General features: G+C 37.1%; 3 protein-coding genes across 12 annotated transcripts; all 3 read right to left on the reverse strand.

The window, feature by feature from the left end:
- Positions 1–4: 4 nt before the first annotated feature.
- Positions 5–5,684, reverse strand: LOC150028618 (uncharacterized). 5 transcript variants are annotated; one of them, XM_090300431.1, is made up of 5 exons: positions 4,818–5,684; positions 4,014–4,151; positions 2,783–3,031; positions 349–419; positions 5–143 (listed from the first exon to the last, which is right to left on the reverse strand). In XM_090300431.1, the coding sequence occupies exons 1-4, from the start codon at positions 5,682–5,684 to the stop codon at positions 357–359; spliced, it is 1,317 nt and encodes a 438-aa protein (XP_090156557.1). In that variant the 3' UTR covers positions 5–143; positions 349–356. The 5 variants fall into 5 exon arrangements, with proteins under 5 accessions (XP_090156557.1, XP_090156558.1, XP_090156556.1 ...); XM_090300432.1 differs by lacking the exon at positions 349–419; XM_090300430.1 differs by lacking the exons at positions 5–143; positions 349–419 and adding an exon at positions 735–1,924 and having other exon boundaries at positions 2,783–3,022.
- A 4-nt stretch (positions 5,685–5,688) lies between these two features.
- On the reverse strand, positions 5,689–11,732 carry LOC150028619 (uncharacterized). 6 transcript variants are annotated; one of them, XM_090300421.1, is made up of 5 exons: positions 10,502–11,511; positions 9,698–9,835; positions 8,467–8,715; positions 6,033–6,103; positions 5,689–5,827 (listed from the first exon to the last, which is right to left on the reverse strand). In XM_090300421.1, exons 1-4 carry the CDS (start codon positions 11,366–11,368, stop codon positions 6,041–6,043), a joined length of 1,317 nt encoding a protein of 438 aa, XP_090156547.1. In that variant the 5' UTR covers positions 11,369–11,511; the 3' UTR covers positions 5,689–5,827; positions 6,033–6,040. The 6 variants fall into 6 exon arrangements, with proteins under 6 accessions (XP_090156547.1, XP_090156548.1, XP_090156544.1 ...); XM_090300418.1 differs by lacking the exons at positions 5,689–5,827; positions 6,033–6,103 and adding exons at positions 6,419–7,608; positions 11,717–11,732; XM_090300422.1 differs by lacking the exon at positions 6,033–6,103.
- A 370-nt stretch (positions 11,733–12,102) lies between these two features.
- On the reverse strand, positions 12,103–15,963 carry LOC137806052 (pentatricopeptide repeat-containing protein At5g04780, mitochondrial). The gene has a single exon (XM_068605973.2). It carries the CDS (start codon positions 15,615–15,617, stop codon positions 12,846–12,848), a length of 2,772 nt encoding a protein of 923 aa, XP_068462074.1. The 5' UTR covers positions 15,618–15,963; the 3' UTR covers positions 12,103–12,845.
- Between the last annotated feature and the right edge of the window lie 1,419 nt (positions 15,964–17,382).

Raw genomic sequence — 17,382 nt, forward strand, 5'->3', positions numbered from 1 at the left:
CGCTGCTGCTCACTGTTTCTCTCTCACTCTCTCCACACTTTTAAATATTCACAACCATACGTTTATATAGAATTTTTTTATAGAAATTTTGGCATCATTTTACAACTTCAAATCTTAGCTATGGTGACATCTCCAACGATCATCTGCCATCAACATGTAACAAGATAACGTTTATATATAATTTATTTTCATATAAAATTTTCATGTTTATGTAGCTTATAACTTGACACATCTATGTATGACCCTCAAACAAAAACAATCTTCGGTCATTAAAATGTAACAAGATAAAGTTTATATATAATTTATTAACACAAACAATTTTGATTTAAGTGAGAGACCCTCCCTTACCTTGTCATCTAACCATGCATGTGTCTTACTGTTATTTCAATCCCTTTCAACTTTTCTTCTCTATGCAAAATCTGCATATGGTAGAAGCATTGGTCGATGGACAAACACTTGTGCAGTTTCAAGTAGAAAAATATCAAATGAACAAAAACTTTAACCAAAACATCCTTTTCAATGGAACGCATCTAAAAACTAACAGTTTTACAGATCTTTTCCTTATTACAAACATCACCTTTATCCAACTTATAAGATTTCATATTGCATTTGCACTCCAACACTCTAACTTTTTTCCTTTTAGTTTGATTAATTAGTTAATCTCAACACGTTTCATCTATTTTTGTCATTTGCTCTATTTCCATATCCACGTGACGGCAGAGATTGGAAAGAAATTAACAGTCAAGCAATTATAGTCATTGGACACATCCACACCCTTACACACCACATTGGTGCTCAAACCAATGACCAAAATAAAATTGAGCCAACTGACACAACAGTACTTACAGTGAATATATCTGCAGCAGACCAATCTCATTATCTTGTATCTTTTAATGAAGATACCAGTTACTGTGGCTACAAATTTTCACGAAAGTGAAAAACAAAAGATTGAATCAATATCCTCTATCATCTTTCTACATTTACTTTTTGAACAGTAGCAGGACAGAGGTATATACATTATTAGTCCAATAATTAATAACCACCACTGAAATCATTACCCGGTTTTTAATTAGTCAAAAATGAACTTCAAAACCACTAGAGCCACCCAAACATATCCAGTTGGTGAATGGGATAATAAGGTGCATTAAACACCGAATGTCAAGTAATTTGAATGAGATAAAGAACCAGTTCAGCCGTAACTGAAATCTTGTCTGACTAGCCTTCATCTCAGACAAGAAATCACAATTTTAGAGCAACATCTGGCTTCCTACATCTTAACCAATGTCTTTTTCCAACATGAATCCAGTGGAAATATAGGGAAATAATAATGAACCTCGAGTAAACTGGATATCTGACTTCTGAGTAATTATACCATCAGTCTGTGTTTCAATGGTGACAATAGTCATGAAACAGTTGCAGTAGTAAAGATAAAGAATCTGCGTATCTTGTGATACTGAAAGAATGGATGATAATGACATTACCAATAATCACCACAGGAACATGAGCCATCTTTAAAATGGTGGAATCTATTAATATCTCTAACAATAATTTCCCTTGAAACAATTTTACATACAAATTTGAAAAAGATGTGGCAGTCAACACAAATTCGTAGATTCTTCTTCACCCTTATAGGGGCACCAGGTGGCGTGGCAATCAATCCAAAGGCCACAGCAAGTTTCTCACTGTGGTGATATAAGAGCTTCTCCTTTTCACTTCTGTTCACATTATGTATATCAATCTCTACAACGGGACTGTATCCAGCCTTACTTAGAAGGTTACCCAACTGATCCAATTTAGCATATATTTCATCACTTCTAGAATGACTTCTGTCTCCAACTATGAAAGTGTATACCTTGTCTTTGATCTCAATCCAACTCATTCCAGGCTCCTTCTTCACCTTGCTGTCTTTCATTAGCTTTCGAACCTTAGCAACAATTTTACATCAGAATCAGAACACACAACTACCAAAGTCCACTATACACCAAAAAACTTATTAAGTTGTAACGTAAATACTCAAATCAACTCCCTATTTTTATAATAATTTATTTTCCCTGCTTCATATTACTCAATGTGCAATTTTAGTGAATACCCACTTGAGAACAGCATATGCTGGATTAAAACCAAATACATGATATGTGAGTGAAGTTGTCAAAGAGAGAAGTGAAAGCTGTTGTGGATGTCAGCATTTAAAGGGAGTGACAATGTTAGAAGTTTCACATAAAGTAGAATGAATAGTACTAGATATTAAGGCTCTCTCACCTAATGGACTAGTCTTTTGGATTAGGCTATCTTCGTGTCCTTAAATCCAAACAGTTTTCCGTAATAGCTTATCCCTCTATGATTCCCTCTATTCCAAAATAATAGTACTTTCAGATTTTAAGTTATTTACTCAACAATATTTCTACATATAATTAAGAGTAAGTAAAAAAGAATCACTTACATTAAAAAAAAAGTAGTTGAAAAGTTAAAGGGTAGTTTTGACTAAATTAGTATTAATTGAATTGAACCTGAAAAGACTATTGTTTTAGTAGAATCAAGCAGATATATATTCATTGACTCTTACACGTTTATTGTTACACTTTCTTTACCACAAACTATGCTCTGATCTGGCAGACAAGGGTTTGTAAGAGGCTAAAGTCAACCCAGGATGCAGGACTCTATAGCAAGCTTCAGTTCTAAATAACAAATCAGATATATGATTTTAAAGACAATCATAACTCTTATGCAAATAAGCTTACCGACAAAACAAGCAATTATGCATACAATAAATTAAAGGAATCACCTCATTATGGTCATGGAGTAGAACAGGAGTGTTTGCCATAGGTGAGAATCCAATTGCTGGTAATCCAAGTTCACGGAAGTAGCGTGAATCTGTAGCTGCAGGAAAGACCTCCGGCTTACCAAGTTTCCCACCAGCCAGTTCGACAGCATTTCCTAAAAGGTTCCACCAGGGATTGGAACTATCCGTTTCTGTGAGGAGTAGTTTCCCAGACTTATTGCGAGTGGATGCCTTCTGTTTGAACTGCCCAAGCTAATTAAAATTAGATGAAGAATCCATTAAGAGGGTCATCTAATCTGAAAATGAAGAAACCCTAATAATCATGTGGTATGCAAACGAGAATTTGAACCAAAGTGATCACCCATATCATCACATAAGACGACAACATGGCACTTTCCAACCAATATATATCCATTTCATAACCATCACCATAGCGACCTTAGTATTAGTAAAGGCAGGTCAATCTGGGATGTTAAAATTGAACAGCCATTTTAAATAATTTATAAATTCAATTCCAAAAGCCTAACCGAGATCAATCCCCATCCTCCAAACAAATACCTTAATGTCTTCACCCTTTGTTTGAGTACTATAACAATCTAAATTAAAAATTTATTAATTTCAACTCGTTTCATTTTATTTGTTTCTAGCACAAGCTTTACATTCCATATACACATGCAAGTATGATTCACGGTAAGCACCGTCAACAAACAATTGTGCTATTACAGTCATCTCAAACATCATCCGTACTCACATCCACAACCTATACATCTCAACAAATAAAACTAGGAATTGTCATATCAAATGTGTGACTAAATATATGTAGATGGTTCGTAGTAATCCAATCGTGGATGACATGATAGGTCCAACAAATTTTGTTAGGATACATTCTGATTCTATCTTATAAAGTAAATTTAAAGCTTAACTTAACCTAAAAAAATCCGTTTGCGAGTAGGAGTTTGCACTTATTTATATACTATAATTTAATAGTATCTTTATCTTTAGTCAATGTGCAATATCCAGCAAAATTAAACAAAAATTGCAGAAGGTGAAGGTCATTATCTAATATGTTCTAGTGTATAAGTTCTATCTAAATTAAACAACACAAGGTTTCTCTGAGTGCAAAATTCCAGTAGTGAAAAAGCCAAGCAGTGAATCAACTATAAGCAGGGTGCATTAAAACATATACAAGATGGAAGAAATATATAGAGCAAAGAGTGGATAATTAGCTAATTACAGCGAATGACATATTGCGGGATGAAGGTGCCCATTCTTCAGCAATGCGTCTCTCCAAGGATTCTGGATCAGCTGTAGGTGGCACCCGAATGTCAAATCCAGCTTCTGCTTCAGACGGCTGCAAATTCATGACAAAACCCTGGCAAAGCAAAAGGCGAATAGAATAGAATCATCAGAGACTCCCAGTCACTCAACCATGATGATGATGGTTCGTGAGGCATGTGAAATGTGTCAATTAAATTATAACCATGTTGAAGAAACACAGTCAAATGTAGTGTCGAATTCTGACAAAACAAGAGAAAACAAAATGCCGAGGAGTAGCAGCAGTAACATTGTGTATTACAGTAAGGTTTGTTTCATTTGTTAAAATTCCCATGGGTGTGGTGGAATTCTTTTGGGAATGAGACCTACCAACACAAAAAGGGAAATGGAAGCTGCATGATTGATCAATGGAAAGCACATGAATTTGACTTCACCGTGATGACCCACATGATTAGTTTGAAAAAGAGAGATGATTGATCAATGGAAAGCACATGAATTTGACTTCACCTTGATGACCCACATGATTAGTTTGAAAAAGAGAGATGATTTATCAATGGAAAGCACATGAATTTGACTTCACCTTGATGACCCACATGATTAGTTTGAAAAAGAGAGATGATTGATCAATGGAAAGCACATGAATTTGACTTCACCTTGATGACCCACATGATTAGTTTGAAAAAGAGAGAGATATTGGCAACATTTTTGTTGTCTTGAAGTGTATTTATTGTATGAGAAGAAGAGAAGGTGGTGGTTGACTTACAGTGGGAGATGGAGTTCCAGCCTTGAGAAACACCATGTTAACAGAAACAACATCGCCTTCAGCTTTCAACCCGGCCTTGATGAGGTCGAGCTGGGAGGCGCGGAACCTTCTGATAGATTCAATGCTCTTGAGGAGATTCTCCATGGCAGAGTTATCATAAAGCTTGGATCCATGGCCAGGAGCCCCAACGGCCTTGATGACCATCCACCAGGGGCTTCTCTCGGCGTAGAAGGCCCTGTAGTGTGCATCGGGGGAAGCCAGCCCTTCATCAAGCACCACGCCGACATTCATCCGTCGGAAGATCTCGGATTGGGCGAACTTCTCGGCGCCGTCATGGCCGCCGATTTCCTCGTCGGGGGAGAAGGCGAGGTAGAGAGAGCGGAGGGGGCGGAAGTTTCGGGCCTTGAGGCGGCGGAGGGCTTCGAGGTACTGCATGCCGACGCACTTCATGTCCTGAGAGCCGCGGGCGAAGATGCGGCCGTGGGAGTCGAGGTGGGCGCTGAAGGGGTGGTGGTCCCACTTGGCGTGCTCGGAGGGAACGACGTCGGTGTGGGAGTAGAGGAGGATGGAGGGAAGGTGGGGGTTTGTGCCCTCCCATTTGAGAAGAACCAGAGGCTTCCCTTCCACAAACTCTATGCTTTGGGATTCCAGGGAAAGCTCTTTCCCTTCCGATATCAGAAACTCTGCTGCTTCCTTGTAACCAGGGTTTGGTTGGGCAGTGTTGATTTTCAGGTATTGCTGGAATCTTGATATGATGCTGCTTTCTTCTGATTCTGACTCTGACTCTGATAATGCTTCCATCCCTTTTGCTGCTATCAAAACTGTGAGGAAGATGAACATGATGTTTCTGCAACTCCACAACTCCATCGCTGCTGCTCACTGTTTCTCTCTCACTCTCTCCACACTTTTAAATATTCACAACCATACGTTTATATAGAATTTTTTTATAGAAATTTTGGCATCATTTTACAACTTCAAATCTTAGCTATGGTGACATCTCCAACGATCATCTGCCATCAACATGTAACAAGATAACGTTTATATATAATTTATTTTCATATAAAATTTTCATGTTTATGTAGCTTATAACTTGACACATCTATGTATGACCCTCAAACAAAAACAATCTTCGGTCATTAAAATGTAACAAGATAAAGTTTATATATAATTTATTAACACAAACAATTTTGATTTAAGTGAGAGACCCTCCCTTACCTTGTCATCTAACCATGCATGTGTCTTACTGTTATTTCAATCCCTTTCAACTTTTCTTCTCTATGCAAAATCTGCATATGGTAGAAGCATTGGTCGATGGACAAACACTTGTGCAGTTTCAAGTAGAAAAATATCAAATGAACAAAAACTTTAACCAAAACATCCTTTTCAATGGAACGCATCTAAAAACTAACAGTTTTACAGATCTTTTCCTTATTACAAACATCACCTTTATCCAACTTATAAGATTTCATATTGCATTTGCACTCCAACACTCTAACTTTTTTCCTTTTAGTTTGATTAATTAGTTAATCTCAACACGTTTCATCTATTTTTGTCATTTGCTCTATTTCCATATCCACGTGACGGCAGAGATTGGAAAGAAATTAACAGTCAAGCAATTATAGTCATTGGACACATCCACACCCTTACACACCACATTGGTGCTCAAACCAATGACCAAAATAAAATTGAGCCAACTGACACAACAGTACTTACAGTGAATATATCTGCAGCAGACCAATCTCATTATCTTGTATCTTTTAATGAAGATACCAGTTACTGTGGCTACAAATTTTCACGAAAGTGAAAAACAAAAGATTGAATCAATATCCTCTATCATCTTTCTACATTTACTTTTTGAACAGTAGCAGGACAGAGGTATATACATTATTAGTCCAATAATTAATAACCACCACTGAAATCATTACCCGGTTTTTAATTAGTCAAAAATGAACTTCAAAACCACTAGAGCCACCCAAACATATCCAGTTGGTGAATGGGATAATAAGGTGCATTAAACACCGAATGTCAAGTAATTTGAATGAGATAAAGAACCAGTTCAGCCGTAACTGAAATCTTGTCTGACTAGCCTTCATCTCAGACAAGAAATCACAATTTTAGAGCAACATCTGGCTTCCTACATCTTAACCAATGTCTTTTTCCAACATGAATCCAGTGGAAATATAGGGAAATAATAATGAACCTCGAGTAAACTGGATATCTGACTTCTGAGTAATTATACCATCAGTCTGTGTTTCAATGGTGACAATAGTCATGAAACAGTTGCAGTAGTAAAGATAAAGAATCTGCGTATCTTGTGATACTGAAAGAATGGATGATAATGACATTACCAATAATCACCACAGGAACATGAGCCATCTTTAAAATGGTGGAATCTATTAATATCTCTAACAATAATTTCCCTTGAAACAATTTTACATACAAATTTGAAAAAGATGTGGCAGTCAACACAAATTCGTAGATTCTTCTTCACCCTTATAGGGGCACCAGGTGGCGTGGCAATCAATCCAAAGGCCACAGCAAGTTTCTCACTGTGGTGATATAAGAGCTTCTCCTTTTCACTTCTGTTCACATTATGTATATCAATCTCTACAACGGGACTGTATCCAGCCTTACTTAGAAGGTTACCCAACTGATCCAATTTAGCATATATTTCATCACTTCTAGAATGACTTCTGTCTCCAACTATGAAAGTGTATACCTTGTCTTTGATCTCAATCCAACTCATTCCAGGCTCCTTCTTCACCTTGCTGTCTTTCATTAGCTTTCGAACCTTAGCAACAATTTTACATCAGAATCAGAACACACAACTACCAAAGTCCACTATACACCAAAAAACTTATTAAGTTGTAACGTAAATACTCAAATCAACTCCCTATTTTTATAATAATTTATTTTCCCTGCTTCATATTACTCAATGTGCAATTTTAGTGAATACCCACTTGAGAACAGCATATGCTGGATTAAAACCAAATACATGATATGTGAGTGAAGTTGTCAAAGAGAGAAGTGAAAGCTGTTGTGGATGTCAGCATTTAAAGGGAGTGACAATGTTAGAAGTTTCACATAAAGTAGAATGAATAGTACTAGATATTAAGGCTCTCTCACCTAATGGACTAGTCTTTTGGATTAGGCTATCTTCGTGTCCTTAAATCCAAACAGTTTTCCGTAATAGCTTATCCCTCTATGATTCCCTCTATTCCAAAATAATAGTACTTTCAGATTTTAAGTTATTTACTCAACAATATTTCTACATATAATTAAGAGTAAGTAAAAAAGAATCACTTACATTAAAAAAAAAGTAGTTGAAAAGTTAAAGGGTAGTTTTGACTAAATTAGTATTAATTGAATTGAACCTGAAAAGACTATTGTTTTAGTAGAATCAAGCAGATATATATTCATTGACTCTTACACGTTTATTGTTACACTTTCTTTACCACAAACTATGCTCTGATCTGGCAGACAAGGGTTTGTAAGAGGCTAAAGTCAACCCAGGATGCAGGACTCTATAGCAAGCTTCAGTTCTAAATAACAAATCAGATATATGATTTTAAAGACAATCATAACTCTTATGCAAATAAGCTTACCGACAAAACAAGCAATTATGCATACAATAAATTAAAGGAATCACCTCATTATGGTCATGGAGTAGAACAGGAGTGTTTGCCATAGGTGAGAATCCAATTGCTGGTAATCCAAGTTCACGGAAGTAGCGTGAATCTGTAGCTGCAGGAAAGACCTCCGGCTTACCAAGTTTCCCACCAGCCAGTTCGACAGCATTTCCTAAAAGGTTCCACCAGGGATTGGAACTATCCGTTTCTGTGAGGAGTAGTTTCCCAGACTTATTGCGAGTGGATGCCTTCTGTTTGAACTGCCCAAGCTAATTAAAATTAGATGAAGAATCCATTAAGAGGGTCATCTAATCTGAAAATGAAGAAACCCTAATAATCATGTGGTATGCAAACGAGAATTTGAACCAAAGTGATCACCCATATCATCACATAAGACGACAACATGGCACTTTCCAACCAATATATATCCATTTCATAACCATCACCATAGCGACCTTAGTATTAGTAAAGGCAGGTCAATCTGGGATGTTAAAATTGAACAGCCATTTTAAATAATTTATAAATTCAATTCCAAAAGCCTAACCGAGATCAATCCCCATCCTCCAAACAAATACCTTAATGTCTTCACCCTTTGTTTGAGTACTATAACAATCTAAATTAAAAATTTATTAATTTCAACTCGTTTCATTTTATTTGTTTCTAGCACAAGCTTTACATTCCATATACACATGCAAGTATGATTCACGGTAAGCACCGTCAACAAACAATTGTGCTATTACAGTCATCTCAAACATCATCCGTACTCACATCCACAACCTATACATCTCAACAAATAAAACTAGGAATTGTCATATCAAATGTGTGACTAAATATATGTAGATGGTTCGTAGTAATCCAATCGTGGATGACATGATAGGTCCAACAAATTTTGTTAGGATACATTCTGATTCTATCTTATAAAGTAAATTTAAAGCTTAACTTAACCTAAAAAAATCCGTTTGCGAGTAGGAGTTTGCACTTATTTATATACTATAATTTAATAGTATCTTTATCTTTAGTCAATGTGCAATATCCAGCAAAATTAAACAAAAATTGCAGAAGGTGAAGGTCATTATCTAATATGTTCTAGTGTATAAGTTCTATCTAAATTAAACAACACAAGGTTTCTCTGAGTGCAAAATTCCAGTAGTGAAAAAGCCAAGCAGTGAATCAACTATAAGCAGGGTGCATTAAAACATATACAAGATGGAAGAAATATATAGAGCAAAGAGTGGATAATTAGCTAATTACAGCGAATGACATATTGCGGGATGAAGGTGCCCATTCTTCAGCAATGCGTCTCTCCAAGGATTCTGGATCAGCTGTAGGTGGCACCCGAATGTCAAATCCAGCTTCTGCTTCAGACGGCTGCAAATTCATGACAAAACCCTGGCAAAGCAAAAGGCGAATAGAATAGAATCATCAGAGACTCCCAGTCACTCAACCATGATGATGATGGTTCGTGAGGCATGTGAAATGTGTCAATTAAATTATAACCATGTTGAAGAAACACAGTCAAATGTAGTGTCGAATTCTGACAAAACAAGAGAAAACAAAATGCCGAGGAGTAGCAGCAGTAACATTGTGTATTACAGTAAGGTTTGTTTCATTTGTTAAAATTCCCATGGGTGTGGTGGAATTCTTTTGGGAATGAGACCTACCAACACAAAAAGGGAAATGGAAGCTGCATGATTGATCAATGGAAAGCACATGAATTTGACTTCACCGTGATGACCCACATGATTAGTTTGAAAAAGAGAGATGATTGATCAATGGAAAGCACATGAATTTGACTTCACCTTGATGACCCACATGATTAGTTTGAAAAAGAGAGATGATTTATCAATGGAAAGCACATGAATTTGACTTCACCTTGATGACCCACATGATTAGTTTGAAAAAGAGAGATGATTGATCAATGGAAAGCACATGAATTTGACTTCACCTTGATGACCCACATGATTAGTTTGAAAAAGAGAGAGATATTGGCAACATTTTTGTTGTCTTGAAGTGTATTTATTGTATGAGAAGAAGAGAAGGTGGTGGTTGACTTACAGTGGGAGATGGAGTTCCAGCCTTGAGAAACACCATGTTAACAGAAACAACATCGCCTTCAGCTTTCAACCCGGCCTTGATGAGGTCGAGCTGGGAGGCGCGGAACCTTCTGATAGATTCAATGCTCTTGAGGAGATTCTCCATGGCAGAGTTATCATAAAGCTTGGATCCATGGCCAGGAGCCCCAACGGCCTTGATGACCATCCACCAGGGGCTTCTCTCGGCGTAGAAGGCCCTGTAGTGTGCATCGGGGGAAGCCAGCCCTTCATCAAGCACCACGCCGACATTCATCCGTCGGAAGATCTCGGATTGGGCGAACTTCTCGGCGCCGTCATGGCCGCCGATTTCCTCGTCGGGGGAGAAGGCGAGGTAGAGAGAGCGGAGGGGGCGGAAGTTTCGGGCCTTGAGGCGGCGGAGGGCTTCGAGGTACTGCATGCCGACGCACTTCATGTCCTGAGAGCCGCGGGCGAAGATGCGGCCGTGGGAGTCGAGGTGGGCGCTGAAGGGGTGGTGGTCCCACTTGGCGTGCTCGGAGGGAACGACGTCGGTGTGGGAGTAGAGGAGGATGGAGGGAAGGTGGGGGTTTGTGCCCTCCCATTTGAGAAGAACCAGAGGCTTCCCTTCCACAAACTCTATGCTTTGGGATTCCAGGGAAAGCTCTTTCCCTTCCGATATCAGAAACTCTGCTGCTTCCTTGTAACCAGGGTTTGGTTGGGCAGTGTTGATTTTCAGGTATTGCTGGAATCTTGATATGATGCTGCTTTCTTCTGATTCTGACTCTGACTCTGATAATGCTTCCATCCCTTTTGCTGCTATCAAAACTGTGAGGAAGATGAACATGATGTTTCTGCAACTCCACAACTCCATCGCTGCTGCTCACTGTTTCTCTCTCACTCTCTCCACACTTTTAAATATTCACAACCATACGTTTATATAGAATTTTTTTATAGAAATTTTGGCATCATTTTACAACTTCAAATCTTAGCTATGGTGACATCTCCAACGATCATCTGCCATCAACATGTAACAAGATAACGTTTATATATAATTTATTTTCATATAAAATTTTCATGTTTATGTAGCTTATAACTTGACACATCTATGTATGACCCTCAAACAAAAACAATCTTCGGTCATTAAAATGTAACAAGATAAAGTTTATATATAATTTATTAACACAAACAATTTTGATTTAAGTGAGAGACCCTCCCTTACCTTGTCATCTAACCATGCATGTGTCTTACTGTTATTTCAATCCCTTTCAACTTTTCTTCTCTATGCAAAATCTGCATATGGTAGAAGCATTGGTCGATGGACAAACACTTGTGCAGTTTCAAGTAGAAAAATATCAAATGAACAAAAACTTTAACCAAAACATCCTTTTCAATGGAACGCATCTAAAAACTAACAGTTTTACAGATCTTTTCCTTATTACAAACATCACCTTTATCCAACTTATAAGATTTCATATTGCATTTGCACTCCAACACTCTAACTTTTTTCCTTTTAGTTTGATTAATTAGTTAATCTCAACACGTTTCATCTATTTTTGTCATTTGCTCTATTTCCATATCCACGTGACGGCAGAGATTGGAAAGAAATTAACAGTCAAGCAATTATAGTCATTGGACACATCCACACCCTTACACACCACATTGGTGCTCAAACCAATGACCAAAATAAAATTGAGCCAACTGACACAACAGTACTTACAGTGAATATATCTGCAGCAGACCAATCTCATTATCTTGTATCTTTTAATGAAGATACCAGTTACTGTGGCTACAAATTTTCACGAAAGTGAAAAACAAAAGATTGAATCAATATCCTCTATCATCTTTCTACATTTACTTTTTGAACAGTAGCAGGACAGAGGTATATACATTATTAGTCCAATAATTAATAACCACCACTGAAATCATTACCCGGTTTTTAATTAGTCAAAAATGAACTTCAAAACCACTAGAGCCACCCAAACATATCCAGTTGGTGAATGGGATAATAAGGTGCATTAAACACCGAATGTCAAGTAATTTGAATGAGATAAAGAACCAGTTCAGCCGTAACTGAAATCTTGTCTGACTAGCCTTCATCTCAGACAAGAAATCACAATTTTAGAGCAACATCTGGCTTCCTACATCTTAACCAATGTCTTTTTCCAACATGAATCCAGTGGAAATATAGGGAAATAATAATGAACCTCGAGTAAACTGGATATCTGACTTCTGAGTAATTATACCATCAGTCTGTGTTTCAATGGTGACAATAGTCATGAAACAGTTGCAGTAGTAAAGATAAAGAATCTGCGTATCTTGTGATACTGAAAGAATGGATGATAATGACATTACCAATAATCACCACAGGAACATGAGCCATCTTTAAAATGGTGGAATCTATTAATATCTCTAACAATAATTTCCCTTGAAACAATTTTACATACAAATTTGAAAAAGATGTGGCAGTCAACACAAATTCGTAGATTCTTCTTCACCCTTATAGGGGCACCAGGTGGCGTGGCAATCAATCCAAAGGCCACAGCAAGTTTCTCACTGTGGTGATATAAGAGCTTCTCCTTTTCACTTCTGTTCACATTATGTATATCAATCTCTACAACGGGACTGTATCCAGCCTTACTTAGAAGGTTACCCAACTGATCCAATTTAGCATATATTTCATCACTTCTAGAATGACTTCTGTCTCCAACTATGAAAGTGTATACCTTGTCTTTGATCTCAATCCAACTCATTCCAGGCTCCTTCTTCACCTTGCTGTCTTTCATTAGCTTTCGAACCTTAGCAACATTTTCCCACATCCCTGCAGAGGCATAGATGTTTGCAAGGAGAACATGGGTACCGGATTTGTCTGGCTCAAGATCAAAAAGCATCTCTGCAGCTTTCTGACCGAGTTCTATATTTTTATGGATTCTCGCAGCTCCTAGAAGTGCCCCCCAAACTGAGCCATCTGCCTCAAATGGAATGGAATTTACAAGCTCCATTGCTTCATTTAATTTCCCAGATCGTCCAAGGATATCAATCATGCAAGCATAATGCTCTTGTGTGGGTTTAATCCCAAACATTTCCTCCATTTTTTCAAAATATTGCCTTCCCTCATTTACCAAACCAGCATGATTGCATGCACAAAGAACACTAACTAGAGTAATATGGTTGGGCGGCACACCATCTCTAAGCATTTGATTGAACAACTGAAGAGCCTCTTTCCCATGGCCATGCTGAGCATATCCTCCTATCATTGCAGACCATGAGACTATTCCTCTGTTAGGTATCTCAAAAAAGGCACGATCAGCATCCTCTATGCTTCCACATTTTGCATACATATTAACCAGAGAGTTGCTGGCAAAAATATCACCCATAAATCCAAACTTGATGGCATGGACATGTAATTGCTTCCCTTTCTCATATGCAGACAATTTTGCACATGCATTTAAGAGAGAACTGCAGATAAATGGATCTGGCTTGATATCTGCATCTTGCATTTGTAAATATAGCTTTAAAGCCTCCTCCCCATCCCCATATTGAGAATATGCTGTTATCATGGATGTGTAAGCCACCAAATCTTCCCAAGTGCGCTCTTGAAATATTTTTGAAGCTTCATCCATATGGTTACATTTCCCATATGTGTCAAGAAGACTGTTTATAACATAGAAATCTGAATAAATTCCAGATTTGATGGAAATTGTATGAATCTGCTTACACACCTTAATTGCCTGCAAGCTGGCCACAGATTTGAGAACTGTTGAAATAGTAGTATGGTTGAAATCTATATCTTCATTGTACATTTTAGAAAAAAGTGAGACTGCTTCTGAGTCATCGCCACACTGTGAGTAACCAGAGATCAAAGCATTCCATGCAATAACGTCCTTCTTTGGCATTGAATCATAAGCTCTTCTCGCATCATCCATCATTTCACACTTGGAATACATATCTATAAGTCCAACAGAAGCAAACAAATCTGAATCAGCATCCATCTTTATCAAACTAGAGTGTAACTGTCTACCCAACTCCTTGCACCCTATTGCAGCACAGGCCTTTAAAGCACTTGACAGTGTAAACATATTGGGAGAAGTTCCTGAGCTATTCATCTCATCCAAGAGCACTAAAGCCAAATCATTACGATCGTGAAGAACACAACCTGCAATAACTGCATTCCAAGAAACAACATCAGGGTGTGCAATTTCCTGAAAAACAGCAACCGCCCCTACAATCTCCCCCGCTTTAGAATACGTGTCAACTAACGCATTTGCAGAAAATTGATCCAAATCAAGCCCCATCTTCAGCATAAGTCCATGAAGCGTCTTTCCTAGACCACCATCCTGCAACCCGGCACAGACATTCAATATGATGGAAATGCTGAACTCATTAGGCCTTATTCCACTCCTCACCATTTCCTTAAATAGATCCACAGCCTCACCTCTCAGCTCACTTTGCACATAAGAAGAGAACAAGGCATTCCACGAAACAACATTTTGCTCCACAATTCCACCAAATAACCTCTTAGAATCATCTAGTAACCCACATTTGGCATACATAACAACCAAAGTGTTACCAACAAACCCATCAGACTCGAACCCCGTGACCACAGCCATCCCATGAACCTTCCTCCCCATGTTCAAATCTCTCTTCATCGAACATGCCTTAAGCACACTTGGGAAGGTATACTCATTGCACTTAACACCCAACAAAAACATCTCATTAAACACCAACAGTGCCTCCTCCACAAACCCATTTTGCACATACCCAGATAACAACGAAGACCAAGAAACCACATCTGGTTCAGAACTTTCATCAACCAGCTTGCGGGCATACCCAAAACGACAACACTTAGAATAGAGTGTTACCAAGTGGTTCCTGAGACTTGGATGGCGGGAAAATCCAAACTTGATCAAGTGGGCATGGAGTTCCATACCTGAAGTTAGGGACTTTGCAGCAACACACTGTGATAAGAGGTTGGAATAGGATACGGGTGGTTTTGTGAGGCTTTGTGAAGACGTGGTTTGTATAGTGGGGGGTTTGAATGCCATGTAGAGACGTTGAAGAGTACTGTGTGGAAGGAAATTGATGTACCAAGACCTTGAAGATGTTTTGTTCATTGACAACATGATATTGTTATTGCAAATTGCACTAGTTCTCTCAGCGTATGAAGAGAAATTTTGAGATTTTGCAGGAATCGTTATATGTTGCTGCTTTCTTCAGCTTCTGCTTCTGATTCTGATTCTGACACTGATGCTTCGATTGATATTGCTGCTATCATAAGTACGAGGAAAATGATCATGATGTTTCTGCGACTGAACACCATTGCTGCTTCTGCTTTCCGTTTGTCTCGAAACACCTACTTGGGTTTGTTTATTTCTTATTGATGAAACGTTCATCAGAGATCAATTCGAAGTCCGGCATCAGAGATTAAAACTGACCGAAACAATTATATTCAAGTAGAGTATTAAAGAGATTAATAAAAAATTAAGCATTAAGTAGTATATTCTTAACCATATATTAAAGGGAGTTTCTTCCTGCATTTCTACATTCTTAAAATATCAAAATTACCCTTTTATAGTTTTATGTGATTCCAGAATAAGAGTTTTGTGAATAAAATGTGTTTCTGGAATAGGTTCCATAAGTAAAGATGGTTTGAAATTTGGAAGACAACAAACCATTCCATAATACATTTTTTTTATTTTTTTATTTGTAAATTTGAAATTAATAAAATGTGTTCCAAAAAATAAGTTTTGGACATATTTCGGAAAGAACAATCTCAAAGTCATTTTTAAAAGGGGTAAAACAGTCTTCTTCAAAAATGATGGGGTGCAGGAAGAAATTTGTTGGGTGCAGGAAGAAACAGTCAAGATTAAATCCTTAATTGGGTCCCGTAACAAATGGTCCACGATAATTATATAAATAAACACAGATTCCAATAATCATGTACGTCATCATCTAGTACTAATTATACTAAATGTTAAGTGTCGAAGTCTTACTTTAGCATCTGAGTACCTTTTGCAGATACATCCAAGTATGAGATTTACATAAAGAGGAGTGAGAGGAGCAGAAAGAGTGTGTTCGAGAGGGAGGAAGGAAGAGCAAACCGACCGAAAAAAATGACAATTTTTCTCTTAATTCCAACTACGTTCGAGAGCAACTTGTATTAAATAGAAGAATACATTTTTTTCTAAAAAGTTGAATATGTTACTAATTTTTAATGTGAGAACAAAAGTTAAAAAACTCACCAAATTTACTTATTTGGTGCTTATTTGTTATAAGGAACCCAATGTTTTATCACTGAAACAGATTAAGATTTTTTTTTTCTTTTCTACTCCTATAGCGCGAGAGAAAAGGAAAAATAGTTTATTCTTTTATGTTCTCTTTGTAGATGTTTTGTTGTTTTTTTTTTTCATTATTTATTTTAGTTGTGAGTTACTTGTTGTTATAATGGTTTGGTTCACATTCTATTTTTATTAGTGTCTTATAAAACAAACTTAAGTATGTATAATTTGTGATTGGAAATCTTTCACATTAAAAAATAATTACTCTTGTTAGTGGATATAGTGTGGTAGTATGAAAAAAAAATCTTTAATAATTTCCATTAGTGATTACATCTCTTTTCTAATGAAAACATATTTAATCAATCTTATACATATGTAATTGAAGAAAAACTTTTGTAGATCACGAAATAAAGGTGAAAAGAATTTAACAATAATATTATCATAAATTTGTACTTGTAATGACTCATGTGAGTTTATTTAATGTGGTAGAAAACTATTGCAAAACAAATTCGGAGACACTAATCATTAAATTATGCGAATCCTAATTACTTCACACAAAAATATTATTCTCAACAATAAAAATATTTGAATGATCGAGTCCACATTATTT

This window comes from Phaseolus vulgaris, chromosome 3, assembly GCF_051622355.1.
Source record: "Phaseolus vulgaris cultivar YP4 chromosome 3, ASM5162235v1, whole genome shotgun sequence".
NCBI classification, from domain to species: Eukaryota; Viridiplantae; Streptophyta; class Magnoliopsida; order Fabales; family Fabaceae; genus Phaseolus; species Phaseolus vulgaris.

Excerpts from the sequence above, each read along its gene's own strand:
- LOC150028618 (XM_090300429.1), bottom strand. The coding sequence starts at position 5,684 with ATGGAGTTGTGGAGTTGCAGAAACATCATGTTCATCTTCCTCACAGTT. Across the intron at positions 4,152-4,817 it reads CTGGAACTCCATCTCCCACT|GGTTTTGTCATGAATTTGCA; the intron begins GTAAGTCAACCA and ends TTGCTTTGCCAG. Across the intron at positions 1,925-2,782 it reads TACTCCATGACCATAATGAG|GTTCGAAAGCTAATGAAAGA; the intron begins GTGATTCCTTTA and ends ATTGTTGCTAAG.
- LOC150028619 (XM_090300418.1), bottom strand. The coding sequence starts at position 11,368 with ATGGAGTTGTGGAGTTGCAGAAACATCATGTTCATCTTCCTCACAGTT. Across the intron at positions 9,836-10,501 it reads CTGGAACTCCATCTCCCACT|GGTTTTGTCATGAATTTGCA; the intron begins GTAAGTCAACCA and ends TTGCTTTGCCAG. Across the intron at positions 7,609-8,466 it reads TACTCCATGACCATAATGAG|GTTCGAAAGCTAATGAAAGA; the intron begins GTGATTCCTTTA and ends ATTGTTGCTAAG.
- LOC137806052 (XM_068605973.2), bottom strand. The coding sequence starts at position 15,617 with ATGTTGTCAATGAACAAAACATCTTCAAGGTCTTGGTACATCAATTTC.